The sequence below is a fragment of the Rhinolophus ferrumequinum genome, chromosome 8 (genome assembly GCF_004115265.2).
Source record: "Rhinolophus ferrumequinum isolate MPI-CBG mRhiFer1 chromosome 8, mRhiFer1_v1.p, whole genome shotgun sequence".
Lineage (NCBI taxonomy): Eukaryota > Metazoa > Chordata > Mammalia > Chiroptera > Rhinolophidae > Rhinolophus > Rhinolophus ferrumequinum.
Window position 1 is genome coordinate 31304840 of NC_046291.1, and position 17947 is coordinate 31322786.

Below are 17947 nucleotides of genomic sequence, written 5' to 3' on the forward strand. Positions count from 1 at the left end.
TTAATACCTCAGCAGTTATGAAAATACTGGATCCCCAAGGAGCGAGAGGTGGGCAGGCATAAGAAACATATTTCCTCATGGCACAGCTCTGCCGCAGTCACACAAAGGCCTTCGGTTACTCGTCCCCTAGTGTAGAATTCTACTCTCAAACAGATGGTGTCTATAATCAAGCAGAATAGTGTAGTAAAAAAAGCACAAGCGTTGGGGCTGTCCTCCAATCCTGGCCTTGCTGTTTATGGGCTGTGGGACCTCAGAGAGTTCTTGAACTCATCAGGCCTCAGTTCCCGTATCTATGAAATGGGCATAATAATTGTGTCTCCCTCATAAGACTGTGAAGTTGAAATAATGTCTAAGTGCCAAACACAGTACCTCCTCTCTTCCCTGTAGACAGGAGGTGTATAAAAGAGTGATTATAAATGTGTTTCAGTATTTAGTTATGAAGAAAAGGAAGAAGCTGATGGCTCCCTGATCATTTGAACCTCACATATTTTCCCACGATTTGTCTCACAAATGTAGAAGTGTAAGTTTTGTGACTAAATTCTCAGAAATCCATTTCCTGGTTTCTAATTTGAGCCTCACTAAAGACTGAAGGGATTATACCACAGACCTAAGCAGTGCAGTGCCAGGATTACTCAGTGGGTGGGAAATAGAAGCAGGGATCCTAGTGTTAGCATACGGAAGAGCCGGCTTTAGCGTTGCTTAGGCAAACCCTTGACAAATCTAATTCGCATTTTTGCAGTGCTGTGAGAATGAACAGGTCAGGATTTGGGAAGAACTTTAACCTGATATAAAAAGCATATCTGAGTTAAAGACCAAATGTTCAAAACTAGCACTAAAGTGTTTAAAGATGGTATTTTCAAGGCAACATTTGACACGGGTAAATCTGTAGTTACAGGCACTCAGACTGCGAGTGGTGCTACCAATGGGTTTAAACTTTTTGGAAATGAGTTGGTGGTAAGTATCAAGGAGTCTGAAAAATGTATGTCGCTGCCTTGCAGGAATTCTAGTTCTGGTGATAAATCCTAAGGAAATCATAAGTGTACTTATGTACAAGTATGTTTATCAGAGCACTATTTATAATAGCAAATACTGGAAATACTGTAGATCTTCAATATTTGAGATTGATTAAATAAACTGTAGTGTACCTAAGTGAAAGATTGTTATGGAAGCAATGAAGCATGATGTTTTGGAAGAATGTTTAGAGACATGGAATATACAATACACTGGAGAGAGAATTTGTAATTAGTTAATTAATACAAGTATTAAGTACCTAGTATATGCCAGGCACTGCCATCAGTGGGCAAAATAGAATTCATATGCCCCTACAGAGCTTATAATTCTAGTGGGCAGGGGGTGCGGGGACAGACAAGTAAGAAGCTTAATCAATAATGAGTTATATAGCATTTTAGGAAAGGACAAGTGCGACAGCCCCTCCACCTCCCCCAAAAAATATCATGAGTTCGGGGATTGGGGTGAATTGCGATTTTAAATAATCCGAAGTAGGCGTCATTTTGAAGGCAGCATTGGAACAAAGACTGGAAGGAGTGAGGCCGTTAGCCAGTGGAAATACGGACACGTCTCAAATAGAGGGAATAACTAGTGTCAAGGCCAAAGCATATAAAGCAGTATAAACAGTATGATTTCAATATTGTAAAATATATCTGCATCAATTTATTTATGTCACATATTTATAAGAAAAACCTTTTTAAGTTTGTAATACTTCTAACTTACTTTCATAATTTCTCTAAATCAATCTTGCGATTATTTTCCATCATCTTTCATGAACGACAATTATTAAGATTTATCAGTGGTCAGTTTTATAAAAGCTGGGTTTCAATGTATTCATTCAGATTGGATTCAGTGGACGAGTCAAGAGAAGAAGGGAAAAATAGCACATTTTCCCCACATGTCTTTTTTGCTAATATCTCCTGATAAGCGGTAAAAGCCTTAGTTTGTGCAAAAACATGAAAACGAGTTGTCAAGGTTAGACAACCATTGTTCATCCAGAGGCCCCTCATTTAATAGTCTCAAAGCAGGTGCCGATAACAGAAAAATAAAATGTTTCAAGGAGCAACAGTGAATAAGGGATGTGGATAAACAATTAGTTTCTAATATTTCACAAACCACATTGGAATTCAAATTTAAGACACATGATTAGCCCAAATCTTAGGTTACCTTATTTGCAAAAATTCTTCCTTGAAAAAACATTTATGTAATACGGAGTAAAATCCTTTCGTTTTTTTAAAGTAATATCTATTGAAGTAGAATTTATAACACCTCTGTCATTAGGGTGTAAATGTTATTCATCTAATTTTTCAATGAATTTAGTTCCCAACGATGGTGGTTTCCCTTCTTATTTTTAAATTTAATGGCTTTATATATTTTTCTAACATTTTTTTTTAGTTATATCAGTTTCTCAACATATTTTTCCACTTGTCCCATCAAAACAGAAAAGCCTCAACACATTGTTGCTGTTTATTTCTTTTCCTAAAAAAATTAAATAGAAATGATTGGTGCTATCAACTGAACACTTACAGTTAACTTTTCAGTGACAAATTAATCTACGCAGTACCCGAAAGGAAGCAGAATCTATAAGGGAACAGGTTTCTGTTTTGAAGTTCCCTAAGAATATTATAAACAGAAGAGAAAAAAAGTGATCTCAGAAATGATTAACACTCTCGGTCAGTGCCAAACACACAAAATCTTTTAAACCAAATTCCTTTTAAAAGTTTGTAGTTGGCCAGCTCGTGGGGAACGTAAATAAGGGCAAAGCAGTAATAGTTGATACTTTTAGATCTTTTATACATATATATTTAAAAAACTCTAAACATTTATGGGATAATTTAAACACTGCTGGCTGATATGTTATATGAATGGCCTGCATATACTGTGTGCATCATTGTTTAAAAATACAGGACAATTCTTTGAACTATAGTTTCATATGATGCTTTAGGAATCATAGATGGAGGTAATTGGTACATCTTGGAATCAGGGACTTCTGTTTAGTTATTTAAATGGGTTACTGAGAGAGCTGCCCCTGCTACTTCACTCTCTGTAAATAAGAAGTGCAGCATCAGGCATTTTTCTTGACAATGAATAACGCAATCTACTCCACACCAAAAATTTTACTTAGTCTTTGAAAGCTAATTTCCTGTTTTAGAATGAGTCTTTTAAGTTTTAGGGAACTTAAAAGAAATTATTTTCGTAATTTTCTGTGTTTGCTTGTAAATCTAGTTGGGATGATGGAAGATGAAAGTTTCAATGTATAATTAAATATGTAACCTGTGGTGGAAACGTGAAGGACTTAGGTGTCGTCTCTGTGTAACTGGTGGAGGGCACTGTGCTACTATGGAAAATTTGGGAGCAGGTCGGTCATCTGAGGTCCCCCTCACCTGGGTTGGCTTCATTCCAGGACGATGTTAATGTGTACCTGCCTCTGTAATTTCCTCTTTGAATTATTGCTACCCTGAAAGACTTAAAGTAGAGAAATTGAGACACAGTACCTTGCAGAGAGGGAAAACATAGCCGTTTTGCAGAAAAGCAACTGAACAAAAGGCCATGTCCTGAAGAGGTAGAACTTGAATTCAGATCCCTGGGGAGCCATTGCCAGCCTGTGCCACGTGGTTCTCCTTTAGCCTTTTTTTTTTTGGATTGGGCCACATGCATAAGACTCCTGTCTTCTTCCTGCCATGGGAGCATCGGACTTAGCAATTAGGCTTGAGTTTTACAGCTTTAGTCATCAAATGTCCTGTTTCAGCTGTGGTTTCTCTTTAGTACATGTTCTAAAAAATGTAAAATACCAATATTTAATGATGACTAATTGCTTTTGGTGTATAACTGTTTATATATTTGAACCTGAGTTACAAGTCTGCTGCCTTTCTCAGTTTGTTTCTCTGAAGCGAAGACCTCTTTTAGGTTAAGTTTTATCTTATTTTAACCTTCATCATGTTTTCATGCCCAGCAACCTGCCTTGTTCCTGGCACTCAGCAGGTTTTCAATGAAAACATATTTACTGAGGGAGTTGCACATTGGTCCACGAGAATCTTATCTATAATGTAATCCACAAATTTGAAGTTCTCTCTTCAGATATAAAAATGCCAAATATCCCAAAACATCACCTTAGCTCTCTCCTCACACATGCTTCAATACTCTTCACCAAAGAGGAGCTTACTATAAATAATAAACAGAACTTCTAACGACATCCCAAAGCAACTTCTGAACTTCTAAGATGAAATTCTTTCAATGGAGGAAAACATATAGACTCTTTTCACCTTGAATTCGTTGCAGATGATGGTGCCTGGAACTGTTTTGAAGAATAGGGGAAGAAAGGACATGTGTTTCTTCTGCGTGCTTTTTCATTGTTCTAATGGGCTCTTCACTATTGTTTTGTCTGAATCGCAGTTTTTTATTTGTGTTATTCCAGACGTGGTCCTACCACAAGCATCTTTAAACCAGACATTAATAGCATAGTTCACAGTCATTACTGCCAGTGCTCAAACACAAATATTGCATTTGTGTTTGCAAAAGCTACACATCAGATGTTAATTAAGTGCATTTGGTTTTTTTCTGCTTAAACAATCTGGCATAAAGAGTTTACATCTATATCAGTTCACCATAAGGTCTCTACAATATCTGAATCACCAGCCGTACAGTATATGATAAATACAGTGTTTCCACACCAGAAAATAACAGAATTGTCAGGAAAACATCAGGCCTGTTATATTTCCCCGTGAAATAATAGCAACTGAATCTCAGTTTCTTTTTCTTTTTTATAAAAAAATAAAACGTATTTAACTGGGAGTAAACACCAATATTTAGAATGATAACTTTTTCATTAAAGAACACATGGAAAGTGAAATCATACCAAAGCGTTCTTCCTTGTTTTTAGCTTGCTTCAGGGCGTTGTGACAGTTGCGTTGGAATAAAATTGGTATTTGAGCTTTGCAGTAAGGAGATTCTGCTGCCACCAGAGCAGCGAGTGCCAATCTGCGGGAAACAGGAGCGGAGCGAAACCGCAAACTGAGAAACAAACTTTCACATCAGGTTTCTAATTTTAGAGTAAAAAGTGGAGTTACTTTAATTATATGACATTTAACTAGAAATACGATTTGCTGGGATTAATTATCTCCCTTATTTAAAAATTCTTACTAAGTTTAAATTAGCATAAAAAGTCAAATTCAGCATTTGAATAATGTCAATGGAACTGCTGGATTTAAAAGCAGAATTTGATTCATTAGAATTAGATCACCATATTGGTGTTGGATTTGGGAAGGATTAAAGGGAGGAAATTGGAAAAGCATGCATTTGGGCAGAAAACGGTTCTCTCTCTCTCTCTCCCTCCTTCTTTCCCTCCCTCCCTTTTTTTTTCATTCTTCGTGGAAATGGTCATGGTCTCATACCCCTGAGGAAGAAAACTACTACCTGATTAGGTCAGAAACTTCTCAGATTCATTGACTGTCTCTAGCAATAAAACAAAGTAAATTATTGTAACTAAAGTTTAATAGAAGAATTTAAAATACACCCATCAATGGTATACATGAAAAGTGATCATCCTATGTTAAGTAGTTACCTTTTATTTTATTTAAAAGAGAATGTAAAAGTTACTTCTGATGTTTACTTTTATTTTTTCTAAGAAACAATTAACTTTTAAGTATGGTTTCGAAAGCATTTAAAAAATGAGGTATTTGTATTTAATTAAGTAAATCAATGTTGGGACAAGTGTATTGTTTATCAAACTTGTGCTCTGGGCTCAAGGTCTAAACATTTTCTATCTTTAATAATTTATCTTAGGCAATGAATTAATTTATTAGCAAGAATGATCAACTTTGGAAATTCTTGACAGTCATTGGGTAGCTGGTGATAAAAAGTGCCTTACAATTTGCTGGGTGGGGAATTCAGGAAAAGTCCTGTGACTGTAGGGATGGAATGGCCCCTGTCATCCCAGTGTAAGGATGAAGAACCCTGGGTCCATATGAAGGAACTTCCGTTGAAAGTGACTTGCTCCCCCAAGCTGATCAATTACATATGAATATCTGACTGTTGATCGGGCCTATCAAAGTTCTGGAATAGCAAAGCACAGTAGGCCTAATATAAATTTTGAATAGTTGTACTTACTGTAACCCAGTGTATATATGCTCTTCAGCAAAATCTGAGTGAGATTGTTGGAGCGAAAGATAAGGCGACTTGTTGAGTCAGAATAGGGTGTGCATATCAGATTTGAGGAAATGGGACTATTTGTCACACTACCTGTTGAGGGGTGGAGGAAAGCTTGGGTGTTTTTCATTAATGAACGACATTAGTACTGACGGAAAAAAAATGCCAGTATACTCTGTGAAATGTTAAAACTGATATACTTCTCAAAGATATTTAGAGTAAGTGGTTGGTGTATGAGATTATGAGAGAGAGAGATGTATTGACTGTTAGGAAATTTAATTTTTATGAAATCAGCATTATGGAGAAATACTGTAATCTGATTCATTCCTGCAGAATTCCCAGGAGGAAGAGGCCTAACCTCGGCAGTTGAAATGTTTCATTATGTACATGTGTGGGAAAAGGATGAAATGTGGTTTCCGTGTGCCGATTTTCTGTAAAGCATCTATTAGCATGAGAGTGCCCAGGCTGGGCAGCAAAGTCCCCAAACCACGGCTGTCTAGAGGAAAATAAACCCAGAAGGATATTTCTGATGGCTACTGACATTATGAGTAATAAGTTTGAAAGTAGCAAAAAAAAAGCAGTGACAATAAAATAATGTTGAAATAGTAGCTAAGGAATCGTCATATACTGCAGATGAGGTCAGCCTTTTATTCCCCCATCAATCCCTAATCAGCTTTGCTTTTAGAAATGTAAGGTTTCCCCAAAATGAAGAAACTGCAAACCGAAGCTTTTTATACCAATGCTAATTTAACCAAGTTGTCCATCTTATAATGTAAACTATAATTAGAGCAGGGCTATTTATGTAACATGAGCTGCACTATCCCTGAGGCAGGGCAAAGCAGGACGTTTGCCCCTGGTCTCTGAAGTAACAGAACTCCGGAGTGGCAAGGGCAGTCCCAGTCCCTTGGGAAGCTGGGGGTGGAAGAAAGAGGTGCCTCCAACAGGTTATATGAAAGAAGGTGTACACACTGCTCTAAACCCTGCCAAACCCACATTGTCATGACACACAAGTATCTTTGCCCTTCCCAATTCCAAAGCTGTCACTTTTTAGTGACCTCCTGCTATAATGAAGACTGTTGTTGAGCTTCACTTGAATTGGATGTTAACCTAATTCAACGATGACAGGTGTATGTTTGGAGAGGAAAGGATGGGTACAGAGTATGATTTACTCCTGTCTCCCAGGCCCATAGGCCTGCAACTGAATTCCAACCCCTGTGGAGATGGCCTTGGAAATGACTGAAAGGCCAAGGCTCTTTGCTGCTGTTGATATTTAATTCTAAAGTGTGCTTTCCTTTTTCTGCTGATATTTTGGAAGGTCTAGACTCTCCTTAGTTATTCTAGGAAAAAAGACCCTTCAGATACATTTAGAGTAAATGAAAGTATCTGCTTGTAGCTCATATTGCTGACACACACACACACACACACACACACACACACACGGTGCCAAAAACTGTATACACATTTTAAGAAAAGAAGAAAAAAACTGTATTAATTGTAACACTCAATATATACCAATAGCAAAAGATGAATACAAGTCACGTTTGACTTCTGCAATTACAAGAGGTGCTCAAAGTGGTTACCATCAGAGTCCAGACACTTCTGATTACGGCAAACTACTGCTTGAGCAACGTTGACCAGTGTCCACCGGTATACATTTTTCTGGCAACCCCTGACCTTTAGAAAACTCTGGAGTTGAGAATGAGAAATATTTGTATTACTTTTAAATAAAACCAAGTAAAGGAAGCTCCTTGGGTTAAAATTGGCTAAAGAATAGAATCTTTAAAGCGAGGCTTTTGATTTTTGTTTTAGTAACATCCTTTTCTAACGATTTAGGCATCGGTGCCAGCCCGTATGTGATGAACTGCAATGTTACCATAGACTCTCAAGATTTGACTTTGGGAAAGGAGATTGCAAGTGCCATTCGGGGCTCAAATGTCAATGGGCTGAAGGGTGTCCAAGCAATGGCTTTTCCCCATGAGGGGAAAATTGAGATAGCTTGCAACGTAGAGAGTTTTCAAGACCAAGAAGCTACAGAAACCTCAGACGACTCTCAATACGTGGCTTACAGTGTCCTTGGGGACCATTTTTCTTATGTATCTCCTCATTACATAGAAGCTCGAATTAAAAAGTTGGCAAGTGATCAGGGAATTGGTACTATAGGAAGAGCATTAATTGGATTTACACCTCAAGAGTGCAAGAACTGTGCCGAATATGCTATAAAGAACAGTATTGGGGAATTCTGGAAGATACGGGGAGGTATTTTCATGTGATCCAGTTTAAGGCTTTATTGAAATTTTAAGGAAAAATATCAATCATTGCAAAGTTTTCTTTTGGTCATTGAAGATGAGGGGAAGATACAAATAGATTGGTTGCAGCTGTGTATTGGGAAATTGGGGACATTCTGTCTTCATAGATTGACCATAATTGCCCTATGATATTCTACTCATCATTAAATCTTCATGAGAGCCTACTCTTTATCAAGTTTATGCACGTCTGTGCATTAGAAATCTTGAATCAACTGGGTAAAATGGCCGTCTTGCTGAACCACTTTTAATTATTGTGAACAAAACTAAAAATGGACTCAATTTACTTGGATTTCCCAAATTCTTTATCTCCAAGTTCTGTATTCAATTTTCATTTTTTGAGTAATCATTCTTTTAATGTACACTTAAAAAAACTTTCATTTTTTGAGTAATCATTTTTTTAAATGTACACTTTAAAAAATCAAGTACTAAGTGACTGAAAAGTGGAGAGAATTATAAAATAAAGTTACTTTTTCAAAGCATTATTGTTCTTTCTTGTCTTCTCACTTTTACGATGATCTGTTGTTCATTCTAGAGAAAACTCCAAAAACTTGATTTGTCTAATTTTTTTTATGTTTATATAGGAAGATGGAATGGTGGTGTTGGGCATGACTTCAAGGAATTGTGTTTATCCTTCCTGGAATTTAAATGGAAAGTCTGAAGGTTTAGGGAATATATTGCTTTTGAGCAAAGAGAAGAATATCAGTGGAAGAATTTTAATTGAAAGAAATCAAAATATGTAGCTTCTTTGTGAACTAAAAGAAACACTTGTTGACTGGCAATTTTATGTAAATCTTTAGTATTTATGTTGCTTTAGTACAAGGTACTTTCTATCCATACAGCACAAAGAAATGTATTTTTCCACAGATTTTGTTGAGCAAAAAAAGACTATGGCCTTGTAGAAAAAGAGCACATAATGTGAATTTGTTTTAAGGAATTAAAAATAAAAAAAGAGGTTGAATTCAATCTTTTCATAGGCTTCAGTAATCTGTCCTGATTTTTTTTTTTTTTACTTTGATTCCAGAATTATGCTTCTTTGGGTGTTTTCTTTTCACTGTCAATATAAATACACAAAAAGATGGAGAAACAGTAGACTCGGTTTGGTTTTCAGGCATAAGGAAGTTCAGTTGCTGTGGCGAAGAGAGCAAATGCTGGGTCAGTGTTGTAGTCTGTGATTGCCGAGCGGGGGTGGTGCCTCGTTCTCGTGTCCCTCTGGCAGAGGCCCTGTAGCCTGGGAGACTAGCACTGGACAGTACATTGGAGGGCTCGGGCTCCTGCTTTTGCTCTGACTTCCACATAGCCGTAGTTCCCTGTAGCCATAGTTCCACGTAGCCATAGTTCCATTACCTAGAAAACAGGGGAACGCGTTCTTACCGTGAACAAGGGCTGTATTCTGGGGAACTAAATGGAAGGACTTCGTAAGCTGCAGCATAAAAACAGAACGTATCATTAATAGTCTTTCCCGATCTAGTCTAGAGCTTTGCTTCAGTTGTGGGCATCAGTATTCAACAGATGAGAGCGGGTAAAAGCACATGGTGCCACTGAGTCATTTGGGGTTTTAAGAGGAGTTGATTCAGTTGCCAATTACCTAAATTAACCTCTCCAGGTTCCTATCACGGCGTTCCAGACTGCTGGTTTGAGCAAGGCCTCTTTAAAATCAAACATCTTTTTAATGGGTATAGAGTTTCAGTTTTGGAAGATGAAAAATATTGTGGAGATAGACGGTGGTGATGACGGTTGTACAACAGTGGGTATACTTAATGCCCCTGACTATATACTTAAATGGTATACTTAAAATGGTAAATTTCGTGTTTGTGTATTTTACCACAACTAATTTAAACGTATATATTAAGTCCATGAAAGTTTGAAAAGCAAAAAAAGAGAAAAGAAAAAAACATCAGATTCAGATAATTTCACTAAGCCCATACTTTGTAAATAAAATTTTGGCAAATTTCTAATATCCATTAAAGCATAGCAATATACAAGACTTATTTTTCCCTTTTTAATCTATTATAATGGACTCTTGACACTACATAACTACATATGAGGTTTAGTTAATGGTTTAAAATAGAGGTGATTAAGTTTGGCCTTTCATCCAACTATATAAAAACAGTGATTTACTATTTTTGTTATAAATAATTTTTAAAACCAGCACAATCACACTTCTTACCTCTTGTTCACATTCTAATTCCCCTGTTCTTTCTCTTGTCTCTTTCTTCCCCTTCTCTCTTGCTCTACCATGGTTCTTCCGAAAATCTGCAACAGCTGTAAGTTGCTAAAGGGTTAGCCTGTGGACAGATACCATATCATCAGCTCTGCCTATGCCAGAGCTGGCAGAAGAAGGTGGGATGCATCTATGACAACTAAGGTTTATCAAATTGGGTTGAGAAAACCTGACAAAATGAACTAAGAAATACCCTAACTCATATTAACCTGTTCTCATGTTGGCCTCTTAGAAACAAACCGACAGTTTGTGCAAATATTGCTGCAGTATTTTTTTCCCCCATCAAACCACAAAGTGGACATTGTATGGAGTGTGGCTTCATAGCTCGTTTAACCTCCATCTCCTGCCAGATGACTTTGCCTATGATTTGTGCCAGTTGTGAATAGGGCAAAATTGATGTGGACAAATAGAGTTTACATTTTATCAGCTCTTTAATGTTTCTGCTCTACCCAACTTTAAACTTTCAACTTTTAGTTTCTTAGAAGAGGGACAAGGAAAGCAAAAAGCCAGGCTATGAGGGTGATAAGGGCTTTTGTTACCGTTTTTTGTTTTGGGGAGGGTGGTTGTCATTTGTTTGCAACCTGAATTTGGTCTTGACTCAACCATAAATTAAAACAACCTAAGGGGGAGGGATAGGCTAAGTAAAATATAACTGCAAAATAAAACAAAATGGGGGATAATATTTTCATTCTCCAACATAATGAAAAGCCTTGCTCTGTAATTGGTTTGTACTGTCTTGGAAGTGGCGTCCGTGGTCCACAAAGGACCACTCTATGAGAGATCTGCAAGGAATTTATCATTCCCTCTGGCTGAGCCAACGCAGGCTTGATATACAGTTTTGTTTAGTATAAATATTCTCATGTTACTGTTTACTCTGTGGGGATATGAGGATCTCAGTGACAGGGTACGTGCTCCACTGCCTTGCTTTTAAAAGGCATTTATTTGACTCTGCTGTTTGTACTTACCCAGAAACTTCAGAGGACGGCCCAGGAACTTGTTTGATAAGCATCCAGACCATGCTCCCGGAGTATGTCGTGCTCGGGGGTTAGAAAAGCTTATTGTTTTTAGCAGGCCTGCACATGGCTTTGAAGGAGCCCATTTTTCATATGGAAGAACAATTCGGACACCAACAACAGTCTGTTAGAATGCTCTTCCAAGCTGCCAGAAAGGATCCTGCTGAGCGGGGCTCTGGTCAGCTCAGCCTGATGTTGGATCACTCTGCCACTTTTGTCCCTATTTGAAGTATTTTGAGGCAATTTAGTTTGTTGTGAATTAAGATGTGAGTCAGAGCTCTAAACATGGGATGAGTTTGTCTTTGTAAATGTGTAGTGTGTGTATTATCCAGCTATTGTCTCTCAGCCGTACATCCACCCTTCTATACGCTGCTGTATGCCTTTGGGACTCTGTAAACTACATTTCTTCTGTGCCAGCTGGTTCCCCTTCAGGTTCTGCCAGTATAGGGTGCTGGATGGGGAGGCTGCAGGGCTGGAGAGAGGAGAGGGGCTTGTTTCTTCCTGTTCGCTTCCTGTTTCTGGCAGCCTCACCTCAGCAGTGGCACTTGACCTGATGGTGTCTCTTGGTTTCAGGCTCCACCTTTTTTTTTTTTGACACTTGGAGAACTAGCCTCATTGTACCCCTGAGAAGCACCAGCCCTGGCAGTGCCACTTCCTCGGCCGTTTGAGCCCCAGCTCTGCAAGAGCTCTCTAAGCGTCTAGGTTCAGACCCCAGGCCCCTCCCTTTGTTCCTTCAGCCTTAGGGCACGGTGCTTCCTGCAGTTATATTTTTGGGGTCCATCTTCTCTCCTTGCTTTTTTGATTTTCCAACAACTGTTGACCAATTTTTTTATGTTATTCTGTTGAAATAGTTTGTGGTTTCTATTTTCCTTACTGGATAGGTAACAAACCTATCAGCAGAACAAACTGAAGGAATTGAGAATAAGGCAGAAAATTCTTGGTGAGGACATAGTTCCTAATGGAAACAACCCATTGATGATTTACTCACCTTTTCTTCTCATTAGCATTTTGTCCTGTTAATTTCAGTGTTTTCTTATTGTCAAGTTCTATTCTATGTTCTCTATGATGGTCTTGCTGTTCTTTCAGCTAACAGGGAGTCTGGGTGTTGACTTAGGGTAAGGTTGGGAAGTATGGTAAACCATTGGGTAGAGTTTTTCCAATGATTGTCTTTCATGTGATAGTTTCTTTCACCATTTAAAATGCAGACTGATATAGTTGTGTAAGCAAAAGAATTACAGTCTTTTCAGTCTTATAATAGTTATTTGTCTTTCCATCTTCACTTGCCAGGTAGATGATGCTTTTTAGCTGGTGCCTACCAAACCTTTCCCAAACCTTCTGTGTGTCATCCTGTTAACGTTTTCTTAGGAAACCCCATCTGAAGCTAGTCATGGTTTCCTAACTTCTTAGGTACTTGTATCTTCATGACGACCAACTGCTGTGGAAAAAGTAATCATTGTTATTGATGGGAGTCTAGCAATCACCCATTGTTATAAAACTATATCGTTTCTAATGAGTGTAAAGAATTTTTGGCAATTGATAAGCATTGCTCTCTGTCTACCCCAAAATTATGTTTAGTGATTCGTATTCCTTTGTGATACTCCAATATTTCACAAAGAGAAAAGGAAGGTAAAATAGCAAAATACAAGAAAAGTCTTCTGCGAATCCTTTTAGCATCATTAATTGTAGCTACCTTTGAATTCCAACTAAGCATCAGGTACTATTATATGATTTTCACAACAATCCTCTGGAGTAGGCGACTGTAAAGTAATAAAATTCCCCAGGTTCTTTCCACCCACTGGGTCAACCAAGAGCTCTTCCTACTACCATGGAGCATATACTGTGGATTTCTGCCACTGCCTTAACCCTAACAGTGCCTTTGGGCCCACATCCTCAGGATTCCAGGCCTCTCCTCCTAGGCCTGGTAAGCTTTTGTCTCTAGTTTCTTGTGATCTGGTAAGAAATTGTACAGCCAGTTGGTTGACCCTCCCTTCCTAGTGAGGATGGCCCACCGCAGAATCCTGCAACTTCTTCCAGACCTTCAGCCTCTACAATACTTGTGTAATCTTTTCTCACTTAAAATGTCTTCCAGATCTGTCTCTGATGCAATTATCATCTGCTGAGTTCTTGCCCATTTATTCTCTCCTGTACCTGGAAGACCCATCAGCTTCTGGTTTCATAGCATCATCCGTTCGACTATCAGCACCTCCTCTGTACGATGGTACATTCTGTGCAGCTAGACACAATCCTGCTTCATCAAGTGAGGAAGTGGAGGATGAATCCCCCGTCCCCAGATTTCTGCCAGATGAAGTTTCCTGAATTGAGCCACAAAACTTGCTGCAACTAATTGGGAGGTTCCTGGAATCACTCCCACTGTCCTGAAAGAGCCAAGTCAGCCATAGGACCTAGAAGGGTCCCCATCAGTATTTGAGTCAGGAAGGAAAATTGCCACCAGATGGTGCCAAAACTGCAGCCAGCACCAGGATGGATTTGGATGGTGCAATCAATACCCCAGAACTTCTGGCTGGCTGACTGTGGAGTCATTTGGGTTATTTCTTTCCTTTTGAATTCACATCCCTACATTTTATGCAAGTATGTTGTTTGGACGTGACACATTGAGTTGTGACAAGGTTTTATTGATTTCTTACTTGCTGGCTTGACTGTAAAGTCCCTGAGGATAAAGCTTCATTCACAAGTATTTATTGAGCACCTACTGTATTTCAGTGGGACAGATTTACCATGATGTTAATGAAACTTAAGCTGCAGGTGCCCTCACTTGCATGAAACCCTTGTAAGGCCTGGGACAGACCCTTGAAATAAGCTCATATGGTTGTATGATTTGTAAGACTTGCAAATATAAGACATTTCAGCCACAATTTATCAAAACTGCTGTCTCTTCCCACTTAGACTTCTTCATTATACTTCCCTTCATGACCAGTGATATTGGGGTGTCCAGATTTTGCCTCACGGGCTCACAACCTGTGCGGTAGCACAGGATCTTGTATTTAAATGGTTCAGTGCCCTGCTGTCACTGAAATTCTGAATACTTTTCAAGAAGAGGATTCTCATTTTCATTTCCACTGGGCCCCGTAAATTATGTAGCTGGTTCTGAGAACGGCCATGGGCATTTTTGGATGCAGTTTAAGGGAAAATTGGGGATAATTAGGATTTAGTGGGCTATATTTATGTGGTTCATAGTCGCTTCCATGTGTCGTTAAGTGCAAGAATGGCTTCCAGGTATATTCCTCTCACCCTCTGTATTGTGACACACGAAGCCCGGTCAGCCGATTATCACGACGCATGTGTCCTCTGGTGTCCAGCACCAGAAATATGTAAGTGTGGAGGTCAAACAAGGGTCATGAGGTATGGAGCCAGAAACTAGTCTTTGGAAAATCTTTCCAATTATTAGTCGCATAAAACTGTAAGCAAGAGATGTGGCTCTTAATAGTGTTCATGCAGAACAAAAACTCTTGTCCTGCAGGAATGTATGTGTTGACATAGTGTGTACAATTACAAACACACCAGCGTATTTCTTTTTTTCCCCCCGTGATAATCATATGAAACAGAATTGATCAAAAGTCCTATTGGAGAATAAATCTCTGGTAGAGCTATAAAGGGCATGTATGTCTGTGTGGGAAGTTGTATATTGGGAAGTAGCATACCAAACATTAATAATTAAAAACAGATTTTTATGAACCATTCTAGAAAGAAGAATGCATTAGCTTTATATTGTCTTGTCATTTGAATAGGTAATCAAAGAGCATGAAGCCATAAAAATGTGGAAAACATCTAGAAAAGTATTATAGAGATAATAAAAATGTCATTATTTTTTAGCAATTTACAATAGCGAGAGTATATCTCCACTTAAAAAAAAATGTATAATTTGTTGTGATTTATTTTCTCATTCTAAATTTACTTATGCGATTATTTTTTGATTATTTTTCTATTTATTTTTAATTGAGGTGTGATTGCCATAACAGTATATTAGTTTCAGATATACAACATAATGATTTGATATTTGTACGTATCGCAAAATGGTCACCACAGTAAGTCGTTAACATCCATTACCATATGATTATTTTTCTTAAAGATGGTACTCAAAATTGTATAAGCTCACAAAACCTGTGTACTGAATACATGTAATCACTTGACTCAGACATTATCTTATTTAATCCTTACAACATCCATCCGAGATTGATATATTCCCACTTTACAGGTGCAGATACTGGGGCTCAGAGAGGTTAAGTAACTTCCTTGAGGTCATTCAGCTGATAACCTGCAGGTCCAGGTTTCTGTTTAGGTCTGTCCTTTCTGAAGTTCATGCTTTTACCTATTGCTCTCTTGTTTCTAGAGCAACGCATCATTTCCTCAGAAAAGTCTTTTAAGATCACCATTTAGCTTCTATGCTCCGTAAGGCCTGTCCTTTTTTTCATAACTCATATCGCTATTCAATTACTAAAGCAAATGTTGTCATTATGCTTCCACCTCCACGAAGGAAGCTGTGTGTCTTTTTAACTACATACAGCATAGAGGTTAGTGTGTACAGTCAGTGAATTCGTTTCTCTAGGTCTACTAATTTTCAGAGACATCTTCGAGCAACTTTGGGCTTTCAAACTCTTTCTCACCTTTCCTGCCCCAGACGGAGGAAGGGTCCGGGAGCCATGAAACATTAGGCTCAGAATTAACACCTGAGAGTGTTGGGGTTCTGCAGTTGATAACGGAGAGATGTGCTTGTTTATTCATTCACATCCTCACGTGGAAGCTTGGTACCTAGTCTAGGTCCCGAGAATCCATATCCAAGGAGTGTGGCGGGATGGCCATTCATGGCATAAATGTATCTGTTTCCTAGCTTTGTATTTTCGTAAACTGAGTCATCTTAAAATGGGGAAACACCTGTATCCAATTTTCCCTGGAATGTACAACTGAGTTCTCTTAAACTCCTCATTTCAGATGAGGTTTTCTGGATGACACCATCTGGGAAATGTCACTTTGATTAAAGTAAATATGCAGCATAGTTAACACTGGGAGCCTATTTGAATTTCCTTAAGTAGCCACATCTTACAGAAGCAGAAGGCAGTCGGCTCTTTGGGTTGGGAGGACTTGAGAGTGTTGCATTCCCCAATTTGGTGTCAGTCGAATGGCAGTGTGTGGCCAACTGAGCTCTGAAGGGTTTTGTGTATTTTTCTTTTCTTACCATTGGGCATTTTTTTTTCTTTTTCAGTTTATTTTGACACTAAGAAGAAAATATATAAAAATAAAAAACTTAGCTTTATGATTGCCAAGTTTTTCTTCCAAACTAAGGAAAAAAAAAACAGTTGTTGAAAATATGATGAATGGTATCCTTTGTTTTATTTTCAATGTAGCACATGAGGGCAGTGCCACTGGAATGAGGCCAAATTCCCCAGGCAGGAGGGAGCACTGGGCTGAGAAGAGGCCTGGGGATTTTGTGGGGAGGGTGTCAGGTTGGTGTGTCAGGATTTCCTCTCAGTCGCAAACATCTCTCCTTTCTCGCCTGCCCATCCCTCCTATCTTTCAGTCATTCGTTGTGTTTTCAGCACTTGCTACTTATGAGGATGTCATCTATTTGTAAGAAAATGCCATTGGTACCGGGTGGGGCTTTCAGGCCTTTAAGTTGTGGTTTTCCCAACTTCCACAGCTACTGACTTTATTTGACTGTGGGATCATGTATGGTTGAGGGCAACAGTGAGTTGTTAATGTGTAAGCAAACCCTGGGATTGTTAGCATTCTTCCTCCTTTATTGTTGTCTTGTCACCAAGTGGTTTGGGAGAGCCAAGGGGCAGAGTCCAAGTTCTTTGTTCTGTAAGTGAACCTCAGAGTAGTCCCCTTCTGCTCTCGAGCTCTCTCCCCCTCTCCTTCTGTCCCTCTGTCCCTTTCTCCCTCTCCCCCTCCCTCCCTCTCTTTCCCCCTCTCCCCCCTCCCCCTTTCTCCTCCTCTCCCCCTCTACTCCTCTATCCTTCTACTCCTCTCCGTGTGTCTCTCTCTCTCTCTCTCTCTCTCTCTCTCTCTCCCCCTCCCTCCCTCCCCTCTCTCCCTCTCTCCCAGCCTTATACTGAAATTAAGAGGAAGGGGTGTGTGGAAAAGGTCACACTTCACTTTCAAGGAAGTGAAGGAAATATCTCAGATGCCTTTAATGCATCCACAGGTTTCCTAAGAGGTTAAATCTAAAACTTCTCTGTGGACATGGGGAAACTGTAACTCAGCAGAACCTGTAGCATTTTTCCAATCTGGAAGTCCCC

General features: G+C 38.9%; 1 protein-coding gene across 9 annotated transcripts in view; it reads left to right on the plus strand.

Moving 5' to 3' along the window:
* Positions 1-17600, plus strand: part of FTCDNL1 (formiminotransferase cyclodeaminase N-terminal like) — a 41944-nt gene extending 24344 nt beyond the window's left edge. For 5 of the 9 annotated variants that reach the window (XM_033112568.1, XM_033112567.1, XM_033112566.1 and 2 more), the window contains exon 6: positions 7987-9419. In XM_033112568.1, coding sequence (XP_032968459.1) covers positions 7987-8423 — 437 coding nt within the window. In that variant the 3' untranslated portion in view covers positions 8424-9419. Of the gene's footprint in view, positions 1-889; positions 955-4287; positions 5546-7986; positions 9420-13782 lie in introns of those variants that run through there. The other 4 variants (XM_033112572.1, XM_033112571.1, XM_033112570.1 and 1 more) reach the window with 4 other exon arrangements.
* Positions 17601-17947: the final 347 nt, after the last annotated feature.